Source organism: Phocoena sinus, chromosome 9, assembly GCF_008692025.1.
Source record: "Phocoena sinus isolate mPhoSin1 chromosome 9, mPhoSin1.pri, whole genome shotgun sequence".
NCBI lineage: Eukaryota > Metazoa > Chordata > Mammalia > Artiodactyla > Phocoenidae > Phocoena > Phocoena sinus.
The window spans coordinates 73140926-73159472 of record NC_045771.1 but is presented as its reverse complement, the minus strand read 5'-3'; the positions used below and the strand labels follow the sequence as shown (position 1 = coordinate 73159472).

The 18547-nt window shown below is 37.2% G+C and overlaps 1 protein-coding gene across 2 annotated transcripts in view; it reads left to right on the top strand.

Annotated features, from left to right (window-relative positions):
* The first annotated feature begins 3320 nt into the window (after positions 1 to 3320).
* Positions 3321 to 18547, top strand: part of TMEM196 (transmembrane protein 196) — a 200018-nt gene continuing 184791 nt past the window's right edge. The window contains exons 1-2 of one of the 2 annotated variants that reach the window (XM_032643248.1): positions 3321 to 3529; positions 3617 to 3702. In XM_032643248.1, the coding sequence (XP_032499139.1) occupies positions 3683 to 3702 (20 nt within the window). In that variant the 5' untranslated portion in view covers positions 3321 to 3529; positions 3617 to 3682. The remainder of the gene's footprint in view (positions 3530 to 3616; positions 3703 to 18547) is intronic. The other variant, XM_032643247.1, reaches the window with a different exon arrangement.

Sequence of the window (18547 nt, the reverse complement as noted above, 5' to 3'; positions counted from 1 at the left end):
GATCTCGCTCCTAAAGTCCACCTCTTCAATTTGGGATCATTCCTTGTCTATTCAGGTATTCCACAGATGCAGGGTATATCAAGTTGATTGTGGAGCTTTAATCCGCTGCTTCTGAGGCTGCTGGGAGAGATTTCCCTTTCTCTTGTTTGTTCTCACAGCTCACAGGAGCTCAGCTTTGGATTTGGCCCTGCCTCTGCGTGTAGGTCGCTGGAGGGCGTCTGTTTTTTGCTCAGACAGGACGGGGTTAAAGGAGCCGCTGATTCGGGGGCTCCGGCTCACTCAGGTGGGGGGTGGAGGGGGGAAGGAGCAGAGGCGGCGTGACGTTGTTCCAGCCTGAGGCCCGCCGTGCGTTCTCCCAGGGAGGTTGTCCCTGGATCCCAGGAACCTGGCAGTGGTGGGCTGCACAGGCTCCGCGGAAGAGGGGTGTGGAGAGTGACCTGTGCTCGCACACAGGCCCCTTGGTGGCGGCAGCAGCAGCCTTAGCGTCTCCCGCCCGTCTCTGGGGTTCGCGCTTTTAGCCACGGCTCGCGCCCGTCTCGGGGGTTCATTTAAGCAGCGCTCTTAAACCCCTCTCCTCGCGCACCAGGAAGCAAAGCGGGGAGAAAAAGTCTCTTGCCTCTTCGGCAGGTGCAGACTTTTCCCGAACTCCCTCCCGGCTGGTCGTGGTGCACTAACCCCTTCAGGCTATGTTCAAGCCGCCAACCCCAGTCCTCTTCCTGCGCTCCGTCCGAAACCGAAACCCGAGCCTCAGTTCGCAGCCCCGCCCGCCGCGGCGGGTGAGCAGACAAGCCTCTCGGGCTGGTGAGTGCCGGTCGGCACTGATCCTTTGTGCGGGAATCTCCCCGCTTTGCGCTCCGCACCCGTCGCTGTGCACTCCTCCACGGTCCCGAAGCTCCCCCCTCCGCCTCCCGCAGTCTCCGCCCGCGAAGGGGCTTCCTAGTGTGTGGAAACTTTTCCTCCTTCACAGCTCCCTACCACTGGTGCAGGTGCCGTCCTTATTCTTTTGTCTCTGTTTTTTCTTTTTTTCTTTTGCCCTACCCAGGTATGTGGGGAGTTTCTTGCCTTTTGGGAGGTCTGAGGTCTTCTGCCAGACTTCAGTAGGTGTTCTGTAGGAGTTTTTCCACGTGTAGATGTATTTCTGGTGTATCCGTGCGGGGGGAAGGCGATCTCCGCATCTTACTCTTCCATCTTCAAGGTCCCCCCCGTGTTTTTATATTTATTATCAAATAACACTCCAGAAATTTCCTACTGCTTTACGCTCTTACCAGCAGTGTATAGATATGCATATATTTCAATTGCCTCAGAAATACTGAGTAATTGAAATTCTTTGTAATTTTTTCAAGTTGATTATTTTAGGAAGTATCATTGTATAGCTGTATAATTCTTTGAATATTACTAATATTAGATGTTTTAGTGTTTATAAGCCAAGACACACTTGCCAAAAGTAAAAGACTGATTTTACAAACTACACATTTCTTTATATATTGATTAACCTTATATGTGTATTTTTCTAGATATACTTCCCAAAGAAGAAAATCTGCATTCCAAAAATAATATGTGTAATAGCATATTTAATTTTCTGAGAAGGTATAGATTGCTTTAAAGGAGATTGTTAGTAAATTAGATTAACTATATTTAGCATTCAGTTCCAAAACCATTGAGGTTTATATCCATTAAATATGAATTTGTACCCGAATACATTTTGTTGCTCTGTATTGTTGTCACTTCATGATTGGCTGTTTTCCATTTTAGAAGATTTAGTATTTGAGTAGGTCAGATAATGGTTTGATAGCTTACAAAACTTTAGAAACCAGCCACTGAAGCACTAAGTAAATTACATCTATATATAACCTCATTTCAAAAAATAAAACCATGTGATAGTTAAATGAAGTATATAAAATATCATTTGGTCTAATGACTGTGTTTTTATTTTTCCAAAGATAATTTATCCATGACTGTTAATGCTTTGAAAAGCTTTGCTGTCAAAGTCAATTGGTGGAGGGGGAGTCAGCATGCTCAAATATTTTTCTGAGTAATAAAAATGCCCAAAATAGAATCTAGCGATGCAAGTCAACAGGGAGTGATGGAAAGAGGGGAATCTAGGCAAATTGTTTTATATTTTGCATAACTGAAGAGCCAGATGGTTTAACTGGATTTTTATTTTCAGAACCACCCACTGCAGCATTTTAACTCAAATCAAATACAGTACAGTACTGCCAGATTGAGTTTAACAGTGTCTAGACCAGAGCCCATTACCTTATCCAGGCATTCCCAGGTTCCTTTTCCTTGTGGTGCTGCCAGACCTATCTGCCCTCTTTATACTGGTTTAGAAACAATTTTACACTAACTCACTGCCCCTTCCAGGTAGAGATGAGATAAAGCAGTAGGTATGGCACATGCTCAGGAAACGTTCACGGTTCTGCTTTTGACTTTTCTTGTCTAATATCAAGCTGGCAGTAATATTTAATCAGTCTTATCCAGTTGTCATTTTTATTCCATTTTGAAGAATCTTATAATGACCATCTTGCTCATCAAAGAGAAGCAAGAAAATTGATCCGACATGTCAAACATTCACTAGTGTCATATTTCACTGTTGAATTTCAGGGAATATTTGCTCTCATTGTTTTTAATCATCAATTTTAATCAGTAACCTAAATTAAAGCATATAAATTTTGTAAAACATATTGCTTACAAAACTTCTATTTTCTTGCTGTTGTCTTTTTAAGGTCTTCACTTGATACACCAAAAGAATTCGATTGTCCCTTTCCTAGTTTTAAAAATTTCTGCTATTTCTTTTTTTCACTTTTTGCATCCCGTTTATCCCTATCTTTAACATGCTTAAATTCTGGCAAAGAATCGGAAGCTAAATGGCCAAATTCCTCAGGAAAGTCTGTACTTTTGGTTTTTCCTGACCAACAAAAAACACGTTGGACCATGAGTCTAGCCAGAAAAAACAAATAGCTGTTGAAAATGATCCAGTCCAATTTTGTAGGTCCAGTCTAGAAAGGGATTTTGAGCTTCAGGTTAATATCCAAACTTCGTATGTCAGAATGAAAGCAAATCTACTAGGGTTTGATCATCATCAGTTAAACCCAAAGAGCTGACTGGTGAAATATATGCATACTTTCATTCCAAATGGCTAACACTAAATGTTTTTATGAGATTGAGTCACTTTTCTAAAGAATGTTGCAGTAAACCAGTTTTATGTCAGAACGTCATGAAGGAATTGACTTTGGCATCTGCTCGTTTGGGCGTCTATCTCTTCTCATATCTACTTTAAGGAATCTAGATTAGATTTGTCCTACTAGCTTCTCTGCTTCAATCTTTTTATAGTTCATTGGCTGCTTGAGTCCCTGGCTCAATTGGGAGCATCAGACAACACTACCCTGCTCTGGCCTCCCCGTTTGGGTACCTTCCAGTGTAGCCAAATTCCCCCTGGAATACAACTGTAACAGCATGTCAGGCTTGGAATAATTTTGCTGACTCAGTTCAAAATTGGATTGAATGAAACATAGCTGCCGTTAACAAAGTATTTTATGTTCTGTTACACTTAGGGATGAGAACAATGCAAAAACACAGGAGCTGAGACTAACCATGTGTATCGTGTTACATACAGGAAGAAGAACCCTTTGAGCCTGAGATACTGGTTGGCTTCTGAGTATCAGCCCCGGCACTGCACTGCATGATCCTGTTGAACAGAAGGTAAGTGTGACAATTTCATCTCCTGATAATTCAGCCCTGAATTACTTTAAGCACTTTTTTCAGTTCTGTATATTCAGAAGAAAAATTTTTTTTCAAACTTACATTTGGCTATATCTAACTTTTAAGAAGGAGCAATCATGAAAAATCAAGTGGGATAACCCTGGGTTACAAACTTACTGGTTAAGAAATTAGGCTGTGAAGTAACAGAATTGAAATTAATATGCCATTTCCACCACGTGCTAGCCGTGTGATTTGGGCCAAATTACTTAATCTCTCTTAATTTCAATTTATCTATTGACAAAATGAGTATAGCAGTACAACTTAATTGTTGTAAGTATTAAAGAAAGTAATCCATCTGAAGACTCAAGAGCATGGCATTATGTGCTATGGAAGGGATCACTATCAGTTTTAGTAGAGTTCATAGGGTGGGGGAATCGGAATGAATCACAATTACCTTGTCTTACTCCACCATGTTGGCCTCCATGTGCCATCCCTGGTTTCATTAGACACATGTGAATTGTCAAGGGTGGGTCCTGAGCTGTAGTTTTGGTAAGTCTCTTAACTTGGATCTTTCATTCTAATTCAGTTTGTTGAGAATACTTTAAACTTTTATGTAACATCTCAGAATGCTGTCAAATGCTTCAAGTTCTCACTTTCTTTTGGAGCTTGCCAGTATTTGGTGAGCATGCTCTTTGTTTCTTTTTCTTTTTCTTTCCAGAATGTGTCTTCTCCTTCTATGGGATCAATCTCTTATACTTATTGTTACATTCTTTTCTTTCTCCTTTTCCTGTCATCATTCTCTATCCTTTATTCTCTTGGTGAAAGTTTAAGTTCCCTTTCTCCATCTCAGGGTCATATAACTTCACCCTTCCTTTCCAATATAATTCTGTGCACTATATTTAAAATTTTTCATTTTCTGCAATAAATCTTATTAAACATTTCGTAATTCTCTTCATCTTCTCCCTGACTATGGCTGTTAGGTAGAAAGAAGTCCTTATTCTCAAAAGTAAAAAGACAGCATATCTCACAAACTATAGACTAATAACTTTATCTCAGCAAGATTCTAGAGTACATTGTAAACGAATAGTTTTTGATCACCTAGGGAAAAAACAATCATGAAGTATCAGCATCTATTCATTTAGAACAAGTCATGATGGATATAGTTTATTTCTTTCCTTGATAGGATTACTAAACAGATGGTCAGTAAATATATTAAGCATGACATATTTAGGCTTCAGCAAGTGATTTAGAAAGATTTCTTGAAGTGTTCTTTTTTTAAAAAAAACAGTACTTTTTAGAGCAGTTTAGGTTTACAATAAAATTGAGAGAAAGGTACAGGATTTCTCATTCCCTGCTTATAGACATAAATATCCTCCCCCTTTATCAATATCACTCACCAGAATGGTACATTTTTTACCAAGGATGATCCCACATTGACAAAGCGTAATCACTCAGTGCATAGTTTACCTTTAAGTTCACTCTTGGTATCCTACATTCTTTGGGCAAATGTACAATGACATATATCCATAATCATATATCATACAAAGCATTTTCATTGCCCCCAAAATTCTCTGTGCTCTGATTGTTCATCTCCACTGTGTCCCTCCACCCTCCCCCAATTCCCCAGTGGCAAACACTAATCTTTTTATCACCTCCACAATTCTTACTTTTCTAGAATCTTATATAATTGGAAACATACAGTATGTAGCTTTTTAAGATTGGTCTCTTTCACTTAGTAATATGTATTTAAGTTTCTTTCATGTCATTTCATAGCTTGATAGGTCATTCCTTTTTAGTGCTGAATAATATTCCATTGTTTAGATGTATCACAGTTTATTCATCCATTCAGGTACTGAAGGATTTGGTTGCTTCCAAGTTTAGACAATTATAAGTGAAACTTCTGTAAACATCTGTGTGCAGGTTTTTATGTGGACAAAAGTTTTCAGTTCCTTTAAGTAAATACTAGAGCACAATTGCTGAATCATATGGTAAGAATATATTTACTTTTGTAAGCACCTTCCAAGTGTCTTCTGAAATGGCTGTACCATTTTGCATTCCCACCAGCATTATATGAGAGCTCCTGTTGCTCCACATCCTTGTCAGCATTTGGTGTTATCAGTGTTCTGGATTTTGCCCATGCTAGTAGTTGTATCTTATTGTTATTTCATTGTTGTTTTAATTTTCATTTCTCTGGTGACTTATGATACGGAGCACCTGTTTATATGCTTATTTGCCATCTGTGTATCTTTTTTTGGTGAAGAGTTTAAGGCCTTTGGCCCATTTTTTTTTTTTTTCCTTTAGCATGGCTCATTTTTTAAGTGGGTTGTTTTTCATATTGTTGAATTTTAAGATTTCTTTATATATGTTGGATAACAGTTTTTTTAATCAGATGTATCTTTTGCAAGTATTTTCCCCAGTCTGTGGCTTATCTTTTCATTCTCTTGATATTCTCTCACAGAGCAGAAGTTTTACATTTTAATTAAGTCCAAATTATCAATTATTTCTTTCATGGGTTGTATATTTGGTGTTTTATCTAAAAAGGCATCACCATAGCCAAGGTCATCTAGGTTTTCTATTATGTTGTCTTCTAGGAGTTTAACATTTTTGTGTTTTACAGTTAGGTCTATGATCCACTTCAAGTTAATTTTTGTGAAGGGTTTAAGGTCTGTGTCTAGATTTATTTTTTTGCAGGTGGATTTCCAGTTGTTCCAACACCATTTGTTGAAGAGATTTTCTTTGCTCCATTGTGTTGCCTTTGCTGTTTTGTCAAGGACCAGTTGACTATATTTATGTAGGTCTATTTTGGGGCTCTCTATTCTGTTCCATTGATTTGTCTGTTCTTTCATCAATACCACACTGTCTTGAATACCATAGTTTTTAAGTAAGTCTTCAAATCAGGTCGTATCAGTCCTCCAATTTTGTTCTTCTCCTTCAGTATTGTGTTGGCTCTTCTGGCCTCTCCATCTAAACTTTACAATTAGTTTATAGATAATAGAAAGTAATTCAGATTATTTATAGACCATTGGAAAATCCAACCAGAGAATTATGTAAATTTGACATCTTTACAATGACTGGAAACAGATTCATGAAATCCTTTCTGAACCTTGAATCAATTCTGCAAGGTTGTAAAATATGCAGTCAACACACAAAAGTCAGTTGTGTTTCTATACATAAGAAATGAAAAAAAGGAAATAGAGTTGGAGAGAAAGAAGTAAACGTATACATCTATGCTTAACTGATTTTTGACAAGTGCCAAGATTATCAGCAGTTAAAAAAGTGTCTTCAACTTGTGATGCTGGGACAACTGTATATCCACATACAAAACAATGAAGTTAGGTCCTTACCTCACACTGTATAAAAAATTAACTCAAAAAAGTTGAATAAGTTAAATATAAGTGATAAAATTATAAAACTCTTATAAGAAAACATAGGGGTAAATCTCCATGGCCTTGCATCTGGTAATGAATTCTTAGCTATGACAACAAAAGTAAAAATATATTGGATTTTATCAAAATTAAAAACTTTTGTGCATCAAGGGCACTATCAAGAAAGTGAGAACACAAGCTAACACAACATTGTGAATAAACTATACTTGAATAAAATGTTGTTTGTTTTGGGAAAAAAAGAAAGTACAAACACAGCCTACAGAATGAGATAAAATATTTGTGAGCTGTATATCTGATAATGGTCAGGAATCCAAAATATATAAAGACTTCCTACAGCACAGCAAAAAATTAAACCACCCAATTTAAAAATGGGAAAAGAACTTAAATAGACATCTATACAAAGAAGATATAGATGCCCAATAAGCACATGAAAAGATTTTCAGCATCATTAGTCATTGAAGAAATGCAAATCAAAACTATAATGAGATACAACTTCACATCCACAAGGATGGCTACAATAAGTATAAAAGAAAAATAACAAGTGTTGACAACGATGTGGAGAAATTGGAACCCTGTACGTTGGTGTTGGGAATGCAAAGTGGTTCATCCGTCGAAAACAGTTTTGTGGTTCCTCAGCAAGTTAAATACAGAATAACCATATAATCCAGCATATTCCACTTCTTGATATATGTCCAAAAGAATTAAAAACATATACGCAAACAGGTTTTTGAACATAAATGTTCATGTACCATGCACAATAGCCAAAATGTTGGAAACAACCCAAATGTCCATCAATGGATAAATGGGAAAAAAATGTGGTGTATATCTGTATATCAATACACAATGGAATATTATTCAGTTGTAAAAAAAAAAAAGTACTGATACATTGTAAAATGTGGATATACCTAGAAAACATTATGCTAAGTGGAAGAATTGAGACACAAAATGTCACATATTGTAAGATTCCACTTATATGAAATGTCCAGAATAGATAAATCTGTATGAACAGTGAGCAGATTGGTGGTTGCCAAGGTCTGAAATGGGGGAGAAGGTCAAATGGGGAATAATTGCTTAATGTGTATATGGTTTTATTTTGGAGTAATGGAAATATTTTGGCACTAGATAAAGGTAGTGTGGGGGGCTTCCCTGGTGGCGCAGTGGTTGAGGGTCCGCCTGCCGATGCAGGGGACGCGGGTTCGTGACCCGGTCCGGGAAGATCCCACGTGCCGCGGAGCGGCTGAGCCCGTGAGGCATGGCCGCTGGGCCTGCGCGTCCGGAGCCTGTGCTCCGCAACGGGAGAGGCCACAGCAGTGAGAGGCCCGCGTACCGCAAAAAAAAAAAAAAGGTAGTGTGGATGTACTAAATGTCACTGAATTGTTCATTTTAAAACAATTTTATGTTACCTAATTTCACCTCAATAAAAAAAATAAAATTTAAACTAAATTGAAACAACTTGATGTTTGGCCAGGATCAGTCAAAAGAAAGAGAATTTCCCAACTATAGCATGCCATGACTTTTTATTGTGATATTTGTTGCAAATTATAATAAAAAATACTTTATACATGTAAGAGTTCAAATAAAATGCAATTCAGTGATGAACTATATCAATCACAGTACAGCCTATAAATGTTAGGAACCTCATCGTCTTCGCTTGAAATCTGAAGAAATATGGAGGGCTCTTGGGAGTATCCGCAAAACAGTAACAGGTATTTTGTTTCTCCTACATTTATTTTTATTTGTTTGAGTGAAGTTTTTGATAATGGCTATGAAAAGAGGAAATTTTCTGAATCAGAAAGGGGTCATATTCTATAGCCACAAGCATGGATTACAACCTCATTAATTTTACCTCTTCCTCTTGAGGATAGCACTAATTGATGGAGGATGATGAATATCTCTGAAACTTGAAAATTTTAACTGCTGACAACCTTGAAATATCAGGGAAAGCCCTTGGGGTCGTACTAAATTTAAGAACTAAAATGACACTTGAAGAATTTTTGAAATCTTTTTTTTCATTGTTTATTTAATGAGGGATCTTTCACACTGAAAGCAGTCCAGAGGTCGGGGACGAAGGGACGATATTGCTTGAAAAACAAGAATGTTTGTTAAATCTCGAATTGTTCTTATTTTATTTTTTCGATCTTCATGTTGCATAGCTTAATTTAGTGGACTAGGTAACTAGTCAAAATGGGAGAGTTTGAGAGAACATTACACAAATCAGGTAAATTCAGTGAAAGCTGTATCACCAAGTAACTAGAATATGAAGTATTTGTGGGAAAGGTAGAGACAAGGTTGTCACCACCAGCTACCTCTTGTTATTACCTTTATTTACTTGTGCAACATTGGGCATAGATGACCACTCCCTTCATTTTAAGAACTTTTCCTCTTGTGGCTTCTGCAATACCACACTCCCCCAGTTTCCTCTAATATCATCAGTTGCCCAATTTCAGTTTTCTTCCCAAGCTCTTTCTCTGTACCCATACCATTTTCTGTTCTGGATTCATACACTGTACCTCATCATGTCCTATACTTTTCAGTTCTGTCTTTGTGCCCTGACATCAGAACCTCTATCTCCATCTCTGACTTTCTAAAAAAAACACCAGACTGTATTTTCTACATGAATATGTAGTGATCTGTAAAAAAAAAAAAAAAAAAGTAATTCTTCTTTGTAATTGTTTGTAAGTTTTTTTAAGAACTCTTTTGGTTTCTCAACCCTAAATCTGCTTTTCCCTCAGTATTCCATATCTCAGCCTATGTCATCACTCATTCTAACTTAGGTCCAAAATCTGAGAGACATCTTTTATTTCTCTCTTTTCATCTAATTCTTCAGTTTATTCTTTTGGCTCTACCTTCATACTATGTGAAAAACTCTTCAGTTTTGTTTACACTATATACTCCTGATATTGTACAAGTTATCATCCTTTCTATCTGTATTATAGCACTAACTTTTTAATTGGTCTTCCTGCTTCTGTTCTATCTTTGCTGTAATATACTACGCATAGAACAACCAGAGTGATATTTTTAAAACACAAATTGGATCTTGTCAATCTCCTGCTTAAAACTCTCCAGTGTCTTACTGTTGTACCTATTTGTTACCATACTTCTTCCTCTGGCTTACAAAGCCTTTCATATTTAGGTCTTCAACTACCCCCTTTAAATTTATCTCTTACCACTCTTCACAGAGCCCTTCTCTCTGCTACTTGAGCTCACAGGCTTGTGTCTGTAAGGTGGTGAAATTTATATGAAATATTCTTCTGCATGATGACTCAATGGCAACCTCCCTTTTATCCTTAAAATCTCAGTTTAAATGTTGTGTCTTCGGTGAGGCCATCCCTTACCACCCAAAACAAGGTAATCATTCAATCTCATCCTATCATGTCACCTGTTTTAGTTAGCTGCTTAGCTTTTTCACTGTATGATCTATAGTCTCATGAGAGCAGAGAATATGTCTATCTTATTCACTGATGGTTGTTTAGAATACAGAATAGTCTCTGGTTATAGAATTTGGTCAGTAAATCCTTGCTTGGGAATTCCCTGGTGGTCCAGTGGTTAGAACTCAGTACTTTCACTGCCATGGCCTGGGTTCAATCCCTGGTGGGGAACTAAGATCCCACAAGCCACATAGTGCTACCAAAAATAAAAAATAAATCCTTGTTTAATAAGGCAGATAGGAGCAATATTAATTCATTGAACAACTTGTAAGGGCTGTCAAGATAAGGGGAAGACATTTGAGAAAGATGGAGAGGTTAGGGCAGAAAGTTGAAAATTTTGCTTACTTCTCAGTTTAGCCTAAACTTAACACTATGTACTGTTAGCGTTTCTTTGTTATGTACAACATTCTGTTCTCACTCTAAACTCTTTCCATCCATACCCTCCATTTTAATTCCCACCTCTATCAAGATAACTCACAGTTTTGTATTTCTAGCCAACATCTTTCATCTGTTCTCCAAGTCTCTATATGCAAATGCTTACTTGGTATTTCTTCTTGAATATCTCAAACTCATTTCAGATCCAACATGTCCCATGTATACTCATGATCTTTTCCTCTCAGATCTGATTGTCTTTCTGTATTCCTATGACTGATGCCTCTCTCTATCCCATTATGTAAGGCACAATCCAGAAATCTTTCTTGAAAGTTTACCCTTAAGCCTAAAATCCAATCTAGCAAGTAGTCTTGCTTATTCATCCTAAATATACGCTGATTTTCCATTGCATCCCCACCCCTACCTCCTTAAAAGAAATATCTCAAATTAACAGAGCACTTACTGTGTGCCAGCACTCTTCTAAGAGCTTTTTATTTATTAACCCATTTAATCATCTCAAACACTCTGTGAAGGAGATTATGTCATTATTTCCATTTTACAGATAAGGAATCTTGACATAAGGAGTTTATGTAAGCTGCTGGAAAGGCATAAAGCCATGTGCAAACCTGAGCAGTTTGGAGCTAGAATCCATGTGTTTAAACATGGCACTCTCTGATTCCAAGAACCCAGTTACCTTTAGCCTTAACATGCAGTAATCTTTTATGGGACCTACCATCATTGGCTCCAGCTCCAATTGGATTTCTAATTGGATTTCTAATCTGCAGCCTGATTAATGTTTTCAAGATACATATCTCTTCATTTCACCTATTGTTGAAAACATTTTAGTATTTTACATTGTTTTTGGTATAAAAATGAGTGTTCTCATTGTTACTTTCAATGTTTCTCCCTTGGCAAATCCTTCCTTGGCCTTCCTGACTAGATCAAATTCCCTATCGAATGTCTTGTTAACTCATGATCCCAGCCTCCTCCGAGTTCACCTGTACCTGCAATGTACAGTTTCTGTGCACACGGATCTTCTCCCATCTCAGGTGTTTGCATCTTTGTTTCTCTGCTCAAGGGCTTGCTTGGATGCCACTGGCGAAACTCTGAAGTTGCCTAGAATTTAATGTTCCTAGAGGCAGACCTCATCCAGTGAGGAACAATAGTTTGTTAATAAATACCCCATCTCCCCCATATATTAGTGGGGTACTTCTGACATGTGTTCCAGAGTCTTTTAACCCTTTAAAGCATCTCTTAACAGAAATGAGTCTCAGTTGTTCACAGAGGTAGCTTATTCATGAAAGCACTCTTTATTAATTTTTTTCCTTCCCTACATCACTTTCTCTACTACCTCACTTGTGCTTCTGTGGTTAATTCCCAAATAAACCACCTGCATTGAGTTCTTATTTCAGGGTAAGCTTTTGGAGAAACCTAAAATATGGCATCCCCATAGTTTACTCTTTAACACTACCACGTACCTCTGCTTCATAGCACATGTAGAGTTTGTTCAGATGCATAGAAGGAGGCCTGGAATAGTGTTCACCAAATGGTCATTTTTTTAGAGGATGGAATTTTTTACTTTCAGTATTGCTTTTTTCTTTTATAGGCATTATAATTTTAATACAATTAATGGCATAAAAAAATTTCCAGAGCCATAAATATTAATAAAATGATATACTTTGCTTTTAGTAAGACTGTCTATAGAATACAAACTTCCAACTTTAACTTAATTTGCATGACATACATGTTCACTTTATTATTCATATACTGACTGAAGGAAATAGCTTCAACTTTAGGTGGTGAGAATATTTAATTACCACAGCCTAGAGAGGGTCCCCTTATTATGCTTTGTATGAGGTTTTGCTGAAGTAAAAATTGAAAAATTCAGGTGGCTAAAGAGATAGTATTTTGTCACACTTGAATTTTTCTTAAAATGGACTTAATATGTCATTTTGTCTCTATTATGTAGTCTAAATTAAAAAGAAACTATCTTGGTGTCTATATTTCACAGTTAAACCATTAGCTTTGCTGCTATAAACAAACATTTTAAAGAGGAATGAATGCAGCTATATTTAGACAAAGTAGTATTGAAGTGTGGCCCTGAAGCTAACATGAAATGAATGGCTTTTCCTCCCTCTTTTTAGCTGAAGGTAAAGTAAAAATAGAAAATGGAAAGAATTTAATCCACTCAGTATGACCCCAACAGAAACTCAAAATACCAATAAGGGGCTTCCCTGGTGGTGCAGTGGCTGAGAATCCGCCTGCCGATGCAGGGGACACGGGTTCGTGCCCTGGTCTGGGAGGATCCCACATGCCGTGGAGCGGCTGGGCCCGTGAGCCATGGCTGCTGAGCCTGCGCGTCAGGAGCGTGTGCTCCGCAACGGGAGAGGCCACAACAGTGAGAGGCCCGCATACTGCAAAAAAAAAAAACCCCAAAAAACAAAACAAAAAAAACCCATTAAGGCTAAATTATGTAACTGGAAATATGTTTTGTTCACCACCAATAAGGCCATCACACAAATTCTGCTTTTTAAAATAAAATGTTTGAAGAAAATAAGGTCAATGTGAGCTTCAGAGAATGGGTATTTACAGATCACAGATTTTTAAAATGGCTTTGTAGTCAATAGAAAGCACAAGCCTTCTTTGGTTAATAAAAATGGTTCACTGAAGCCATGGAGAACTTTTTTGTTTGTTGTGACCCTAAAAGATTAATTCATAAGTCACTGAAAATATTATATTATGAAAATACAAGGTCCTAGAGGAGCCTCTGGAGTCAGAAGGTATGGGTCTAGTAATAAATCAAATGTGTTTTTCTTCTATTCAATTTTTAAAGATTAAAAATATTAATATTTTACGTTGGGAGAGGTTGGGACAGTGAAGACACTCGTGAATTTCCAGGAGCCTTATACAGTTGGAAAATCTTAATGTGCATCTCCTTCTATTTAAAAGTATTTTCCTATGGAGGGGGAATGGAAAAATGCTCAAAGACCTAGAGAGAAGAATGTTTTCATAATATGGCTTATTACAACCAGCATTTTTTTTCTTAAAGAAAATCACTCAAATGTACAATCACAAAAGAGTTAAATAAATAATTATATGTCTGTAATGAAAGATTTGCTAGCCTTTAGAAATAATAAACAAATAGTCATTGACAGGAAAAATGTTCACGATCTATTGTTAAGTGAAAAAAGTATGTTTCCAAATATGTAAGACATAAAGTCATGTTTAACAAGGACATATGTCTGCATATTTGAATATGTAGACAAAATCTGAATGAAACACAGTAGTCACCCCTTACCAGTGGGGGATACATTCCAAGATGTATGTGCCTGAAACTACAGATAGTGCAGAACCCTATATATACTATGTTTTTTCCTATACTAATGAGGGGTAGCATATACAGTGTGGATACATGGGACAAATGGATGATTGACATTCCAAGCGGGAAAGAGTAGGATGGCGTGAGATTTCATAACACTATTCAGAATGGCCCACCATTTAGAAACTTTTTATTTCTGGAATTTTCCATTTAATATTTCAGACTTGGTTGACCACGTGTAACTAAAACCAAGGAAAGCAAAACAGCAGATGAGGGGGGACGAATATATACAATGTTGTAAATCATGATCGATTTAGTATAAGATTGCAGCCTTCTTTTTTACTCTATTTTTAACTGTCTATATTTCTAATTTTTCTGCAATGACTATTACTTCTATAATAACAGGTAAATAAAAGTTACAAAAGTAAGACGTAACTCGACTATTTATATCTGAGACATTGGACAAGTCACTTAATTCTCTCTTTTTGTATTATAGTGAAAGTTAACTGAGAAACACGTGTGAAACCTTTGGCAGAGACTGAGCACTTAATAAATTTGACTTTCATGGAATCTGAAAGTCATGCCTCTGCCACAATTTAGGAATGTGACCTTGAGCAAATTTAACTTCTTCGAGTTTTATTTAACCTAATGGATAGTATTAAGGAGCTACACTGTTTTTAAGGCTTCTCTTCCAATCATTTTATTTTATAGAGAATCTAGTATAACAAACTGGATATAGCAGTATTATTTTCAATATATTAAAAGTATATATATTTATACAACCAGAGGAGGGGAAAATGAAATACGAGGAGTGGGCTTTTGTCAATCTGTAGAAATGTTTATGCTAGAATTAACAACGCATCCCACCTAAAGCCCACATGAATATAATTCAGAACGTAAAGTATGGGCAAGTTGAGAGGAGCAAGGGAGATGAAGTAATAAGTTTGCCAGGCTATCCTAGAAAAGAACTAGGCCAAGACAACTCAACTATTGCAGCCACTTAAAAGGTGGCTGCACTGCTGGCCACTTCCACGGGTCCAAAGGAATAACATTAAAGAGATAATTCAAAATTTAACCTTTATGATATTCAGAAAGAGAAGTAAAGTCCAACATTCCATGGTAAGATCCCAGGCATGAGCCCCAAGGCAGCCACCTCAGTTATTCTTCTCAAGGGATGAGCCAGGCAGGTTGACAATTAAAAATCTCCCAGTCTTGAGTAGCTTGGGTATGCCTTCTGTTCCTGGTTCCTAAATTGATTTTAAAAGGAAACAATGGGAAATATATTGGATCATTGGCTTCAAACATCCCTGGCTCTTTGGTAGGACCTAGATGAATACTACATCCTATTCAATGTAAAACTGTTTAAGTGAGAATAGATTGCTGGTGAAGGAGAATATTAGTTCTAGGAATTTCAGTGGCAAAGGTCATGGCTGCCTCTATTTGTGCCCAAATGAAATGTGAAAAGGAAGTGATGATATAGTGAATGAAATATTCTTAAATTGGCAGTGCAAAAACTTGGTTTTTAGCCCTAGTTTTTCTACTAACTATGCAGTTTTTTTTTTTTTTGTGGTACGCGGGCCTCTCACTGTTGTGGCCTCTCCCGTTGCGGAGCACAGGCTCCAGACACGCAAGCTTAGCGGCCATGGCTCACGGGCCCAGCCGCTTCGCGGCATATGGGATCTTCCCAGACCGGGGCACGAACCCGCGTCCCCTGCATCGGCAAGCGGTCTCGCAACCACTGCGCCACCAGGGAAGCCCCTAACTATGCAATTTTATGTGAGTTATGTTACCTTCATGAACTTCGGTTTCCTTCTCTAGATAAACAGACTTCATACTATGGATTTGTTTCCTATGGCTTCCATAACAAATACCACTGGCTTATAATTACAGAACTTCAGTCTCTCATAGTTCTGAAGGCAGCAAGTCTGAGATCAGTTTTACTGGGTCAAAATTAAAGCAGAAACTAACACACCATTGTAAAGCAATGATACTCCAATAAAGATGTTAAAGAATAAACAAATAAATAAAATACTGGTAATGACAAAAAAAAAAAAAAATTAGCAGAGCCACACTCCCTCTGCAGGCTATAGGGGAGAATCTATTCTTGTCTCTTCAGCTTCTGGTGGCTTTTAGCATTCCTTGGCTTATGGCTACATGACTCCAATCTCTGCCTGTTTCTTCACATTGACTTCTTGTGTGTGTGTGTGGGGGGGTATGGAATCTTACTCTATGTCCTTTTTATAAAGATATATAGGGAACTTAGGGCCCATCCAGATAACTGGATCCTCCAATCTGAAGATTGTTAACATAATCAAATCTGTGAAGACATTTCATAAAAGATAACAGAGGTTCTTGGAATTAGGATGTGGATATTTTTCAGGGGGCCATTTTTTGTCCTACTATCACCACTTGGTTGACAAGGTCCAGTTTTATAATTCAGTAACTTTAGGGAGAAGCACTTTGTTTTTTAAAAATTCCTTGGAGTCCTAGCGACAGAATGAGAAGTAAAACAGAGCTTCTTGGCTCCATTCTACTTCTCTTTCCACCCCAAACTATCTATTTCTGAAAAAAGGTACAAATGTGGGGGGGGGGGGTGGTAAAAAATAAATTACTCCTTTAGCTATATCACAGAATATTTTAAAGTAGCATTCTAAAACCCAATCTAGACAGCCCATCAAGTATCTAAGTCAAAAAAGTATTTAAAAAAAAATCCTAAGTGAGATTTTTTTTGCCATCTTTGCTAGCAGATCTGAAACTCATGAGGGTACAAAAATTAGGAAAGGACCATAATGTGTTTTGACAACAATAGAGAGCCCTCTAATAACTGTTAAAATAAAATACATTAGAATAAACTATGAAATTTAGGTCTTTGCTTCAATTTCAAAAAAAGGCAAATCCAGCAGATCAATGAAAATACTTCCTATTTAAAAATGATACATTTATAGGCCATTTTCACAGTAACTAAGAAAGAATAGTAACTGGAAACTTTGGTTGCAGAGTATAATTTCAAGATCAATTTCTCTACAAGGTTAAATGGAAGGATCTAGAACTCCTGAAAGTGATTTCCTGTGACTTTTCCAGACAACATGACTGATGGACAAGGTTGGATTCAATGCAGTTTCAGTAGAGCATTCAAAAATATAGTGGGCTCTGAATTCAGGGTAAAGGAACTGAGGTCTAATACTTAGCAGCATTCAGTCTTAGACTTCGGAATGTTTTAAAGTGACTGCTATGAAATATGAAATATATTAACTAAATAGCATACCATCACCATCATCACAAATTTGAAATGATGGACCATTATTCTGATGATAATTCTGGAGTGTGGTGAGTGAAAAAAAACGTCTAACATTCGATTCCCTTCCACCCCCACTACAGGCTCTTTTCAAAGCCTTAAACAATAAACATTCATTTATTCATTCAATATTTATAAAATGACAGCTCTACAATATGGAAAACACTGGGAATAGTTTGACTTCATCTTTGTCCTTAGAAATTTCCAGCTAATCAAGGTAGACAAACTAAAAAACTGAGATTCTGAGGATTGTAAACGGTTATGAGCAGAGAGACAGGGTTGATTAAGTCTGCTGGGGAAAAGTAATTTATATGTGTATGGGGAGAATGTCCCAAATAAGGTGTGATAGAATGTGAATAAGCATAGAGTTTAGAGATGTAGGGTAGCAAGGCAACAATATGCTTCTTCCTTGAATATTGGAGTTAAGGAAGAGATGAAAGGGGAGAAGTTTCAATGTTAAGGAGGAATTTTGAAAATTTCACATCAAATGATCATAATAAAATAAAATATGAAGTTGTCTGCTGAACACAATGAAAAGGAAATTGATGTTTAGAGAAACATAGAAATGATTTTAAACAGAGCACAGTGGAATCCACAGACAGTGGAAACATGAACAACAAAATCCATGACATGTTTAAAAAAAAAAAAGGAATACTAAGTAGTAATGAGGAACCAGCTTGAGAATTTTAATTATGTAGTGGAAAATTGTAGAATTATTAGAATAGAAAACATAACTGGCCAATAAATTAGAACAGACAAAATAAGTATTAGAGATTTCCTGGTGCTAGTGGTTGGAAAGGTTAGAAACCTAAAGGTCTGCTAAAGGATGAATAAATCAGGGGCAGTAATATGGGCAGTCATTATCAAACTGATTGTAGAACCCATTCTGTGAGAGAAGGGGCTGAATGGGAAAGAAGGGTAAGAAATGGAATAATAACCTGCGAGACCAGGTTGAGGTTAAGTAACCAGGAATCATAATCAAGATAGTGACAAGTGCAGTTGGTCAAAAGGATGGGGACAAGTGAGAATGCAAGGAGTTGTATTC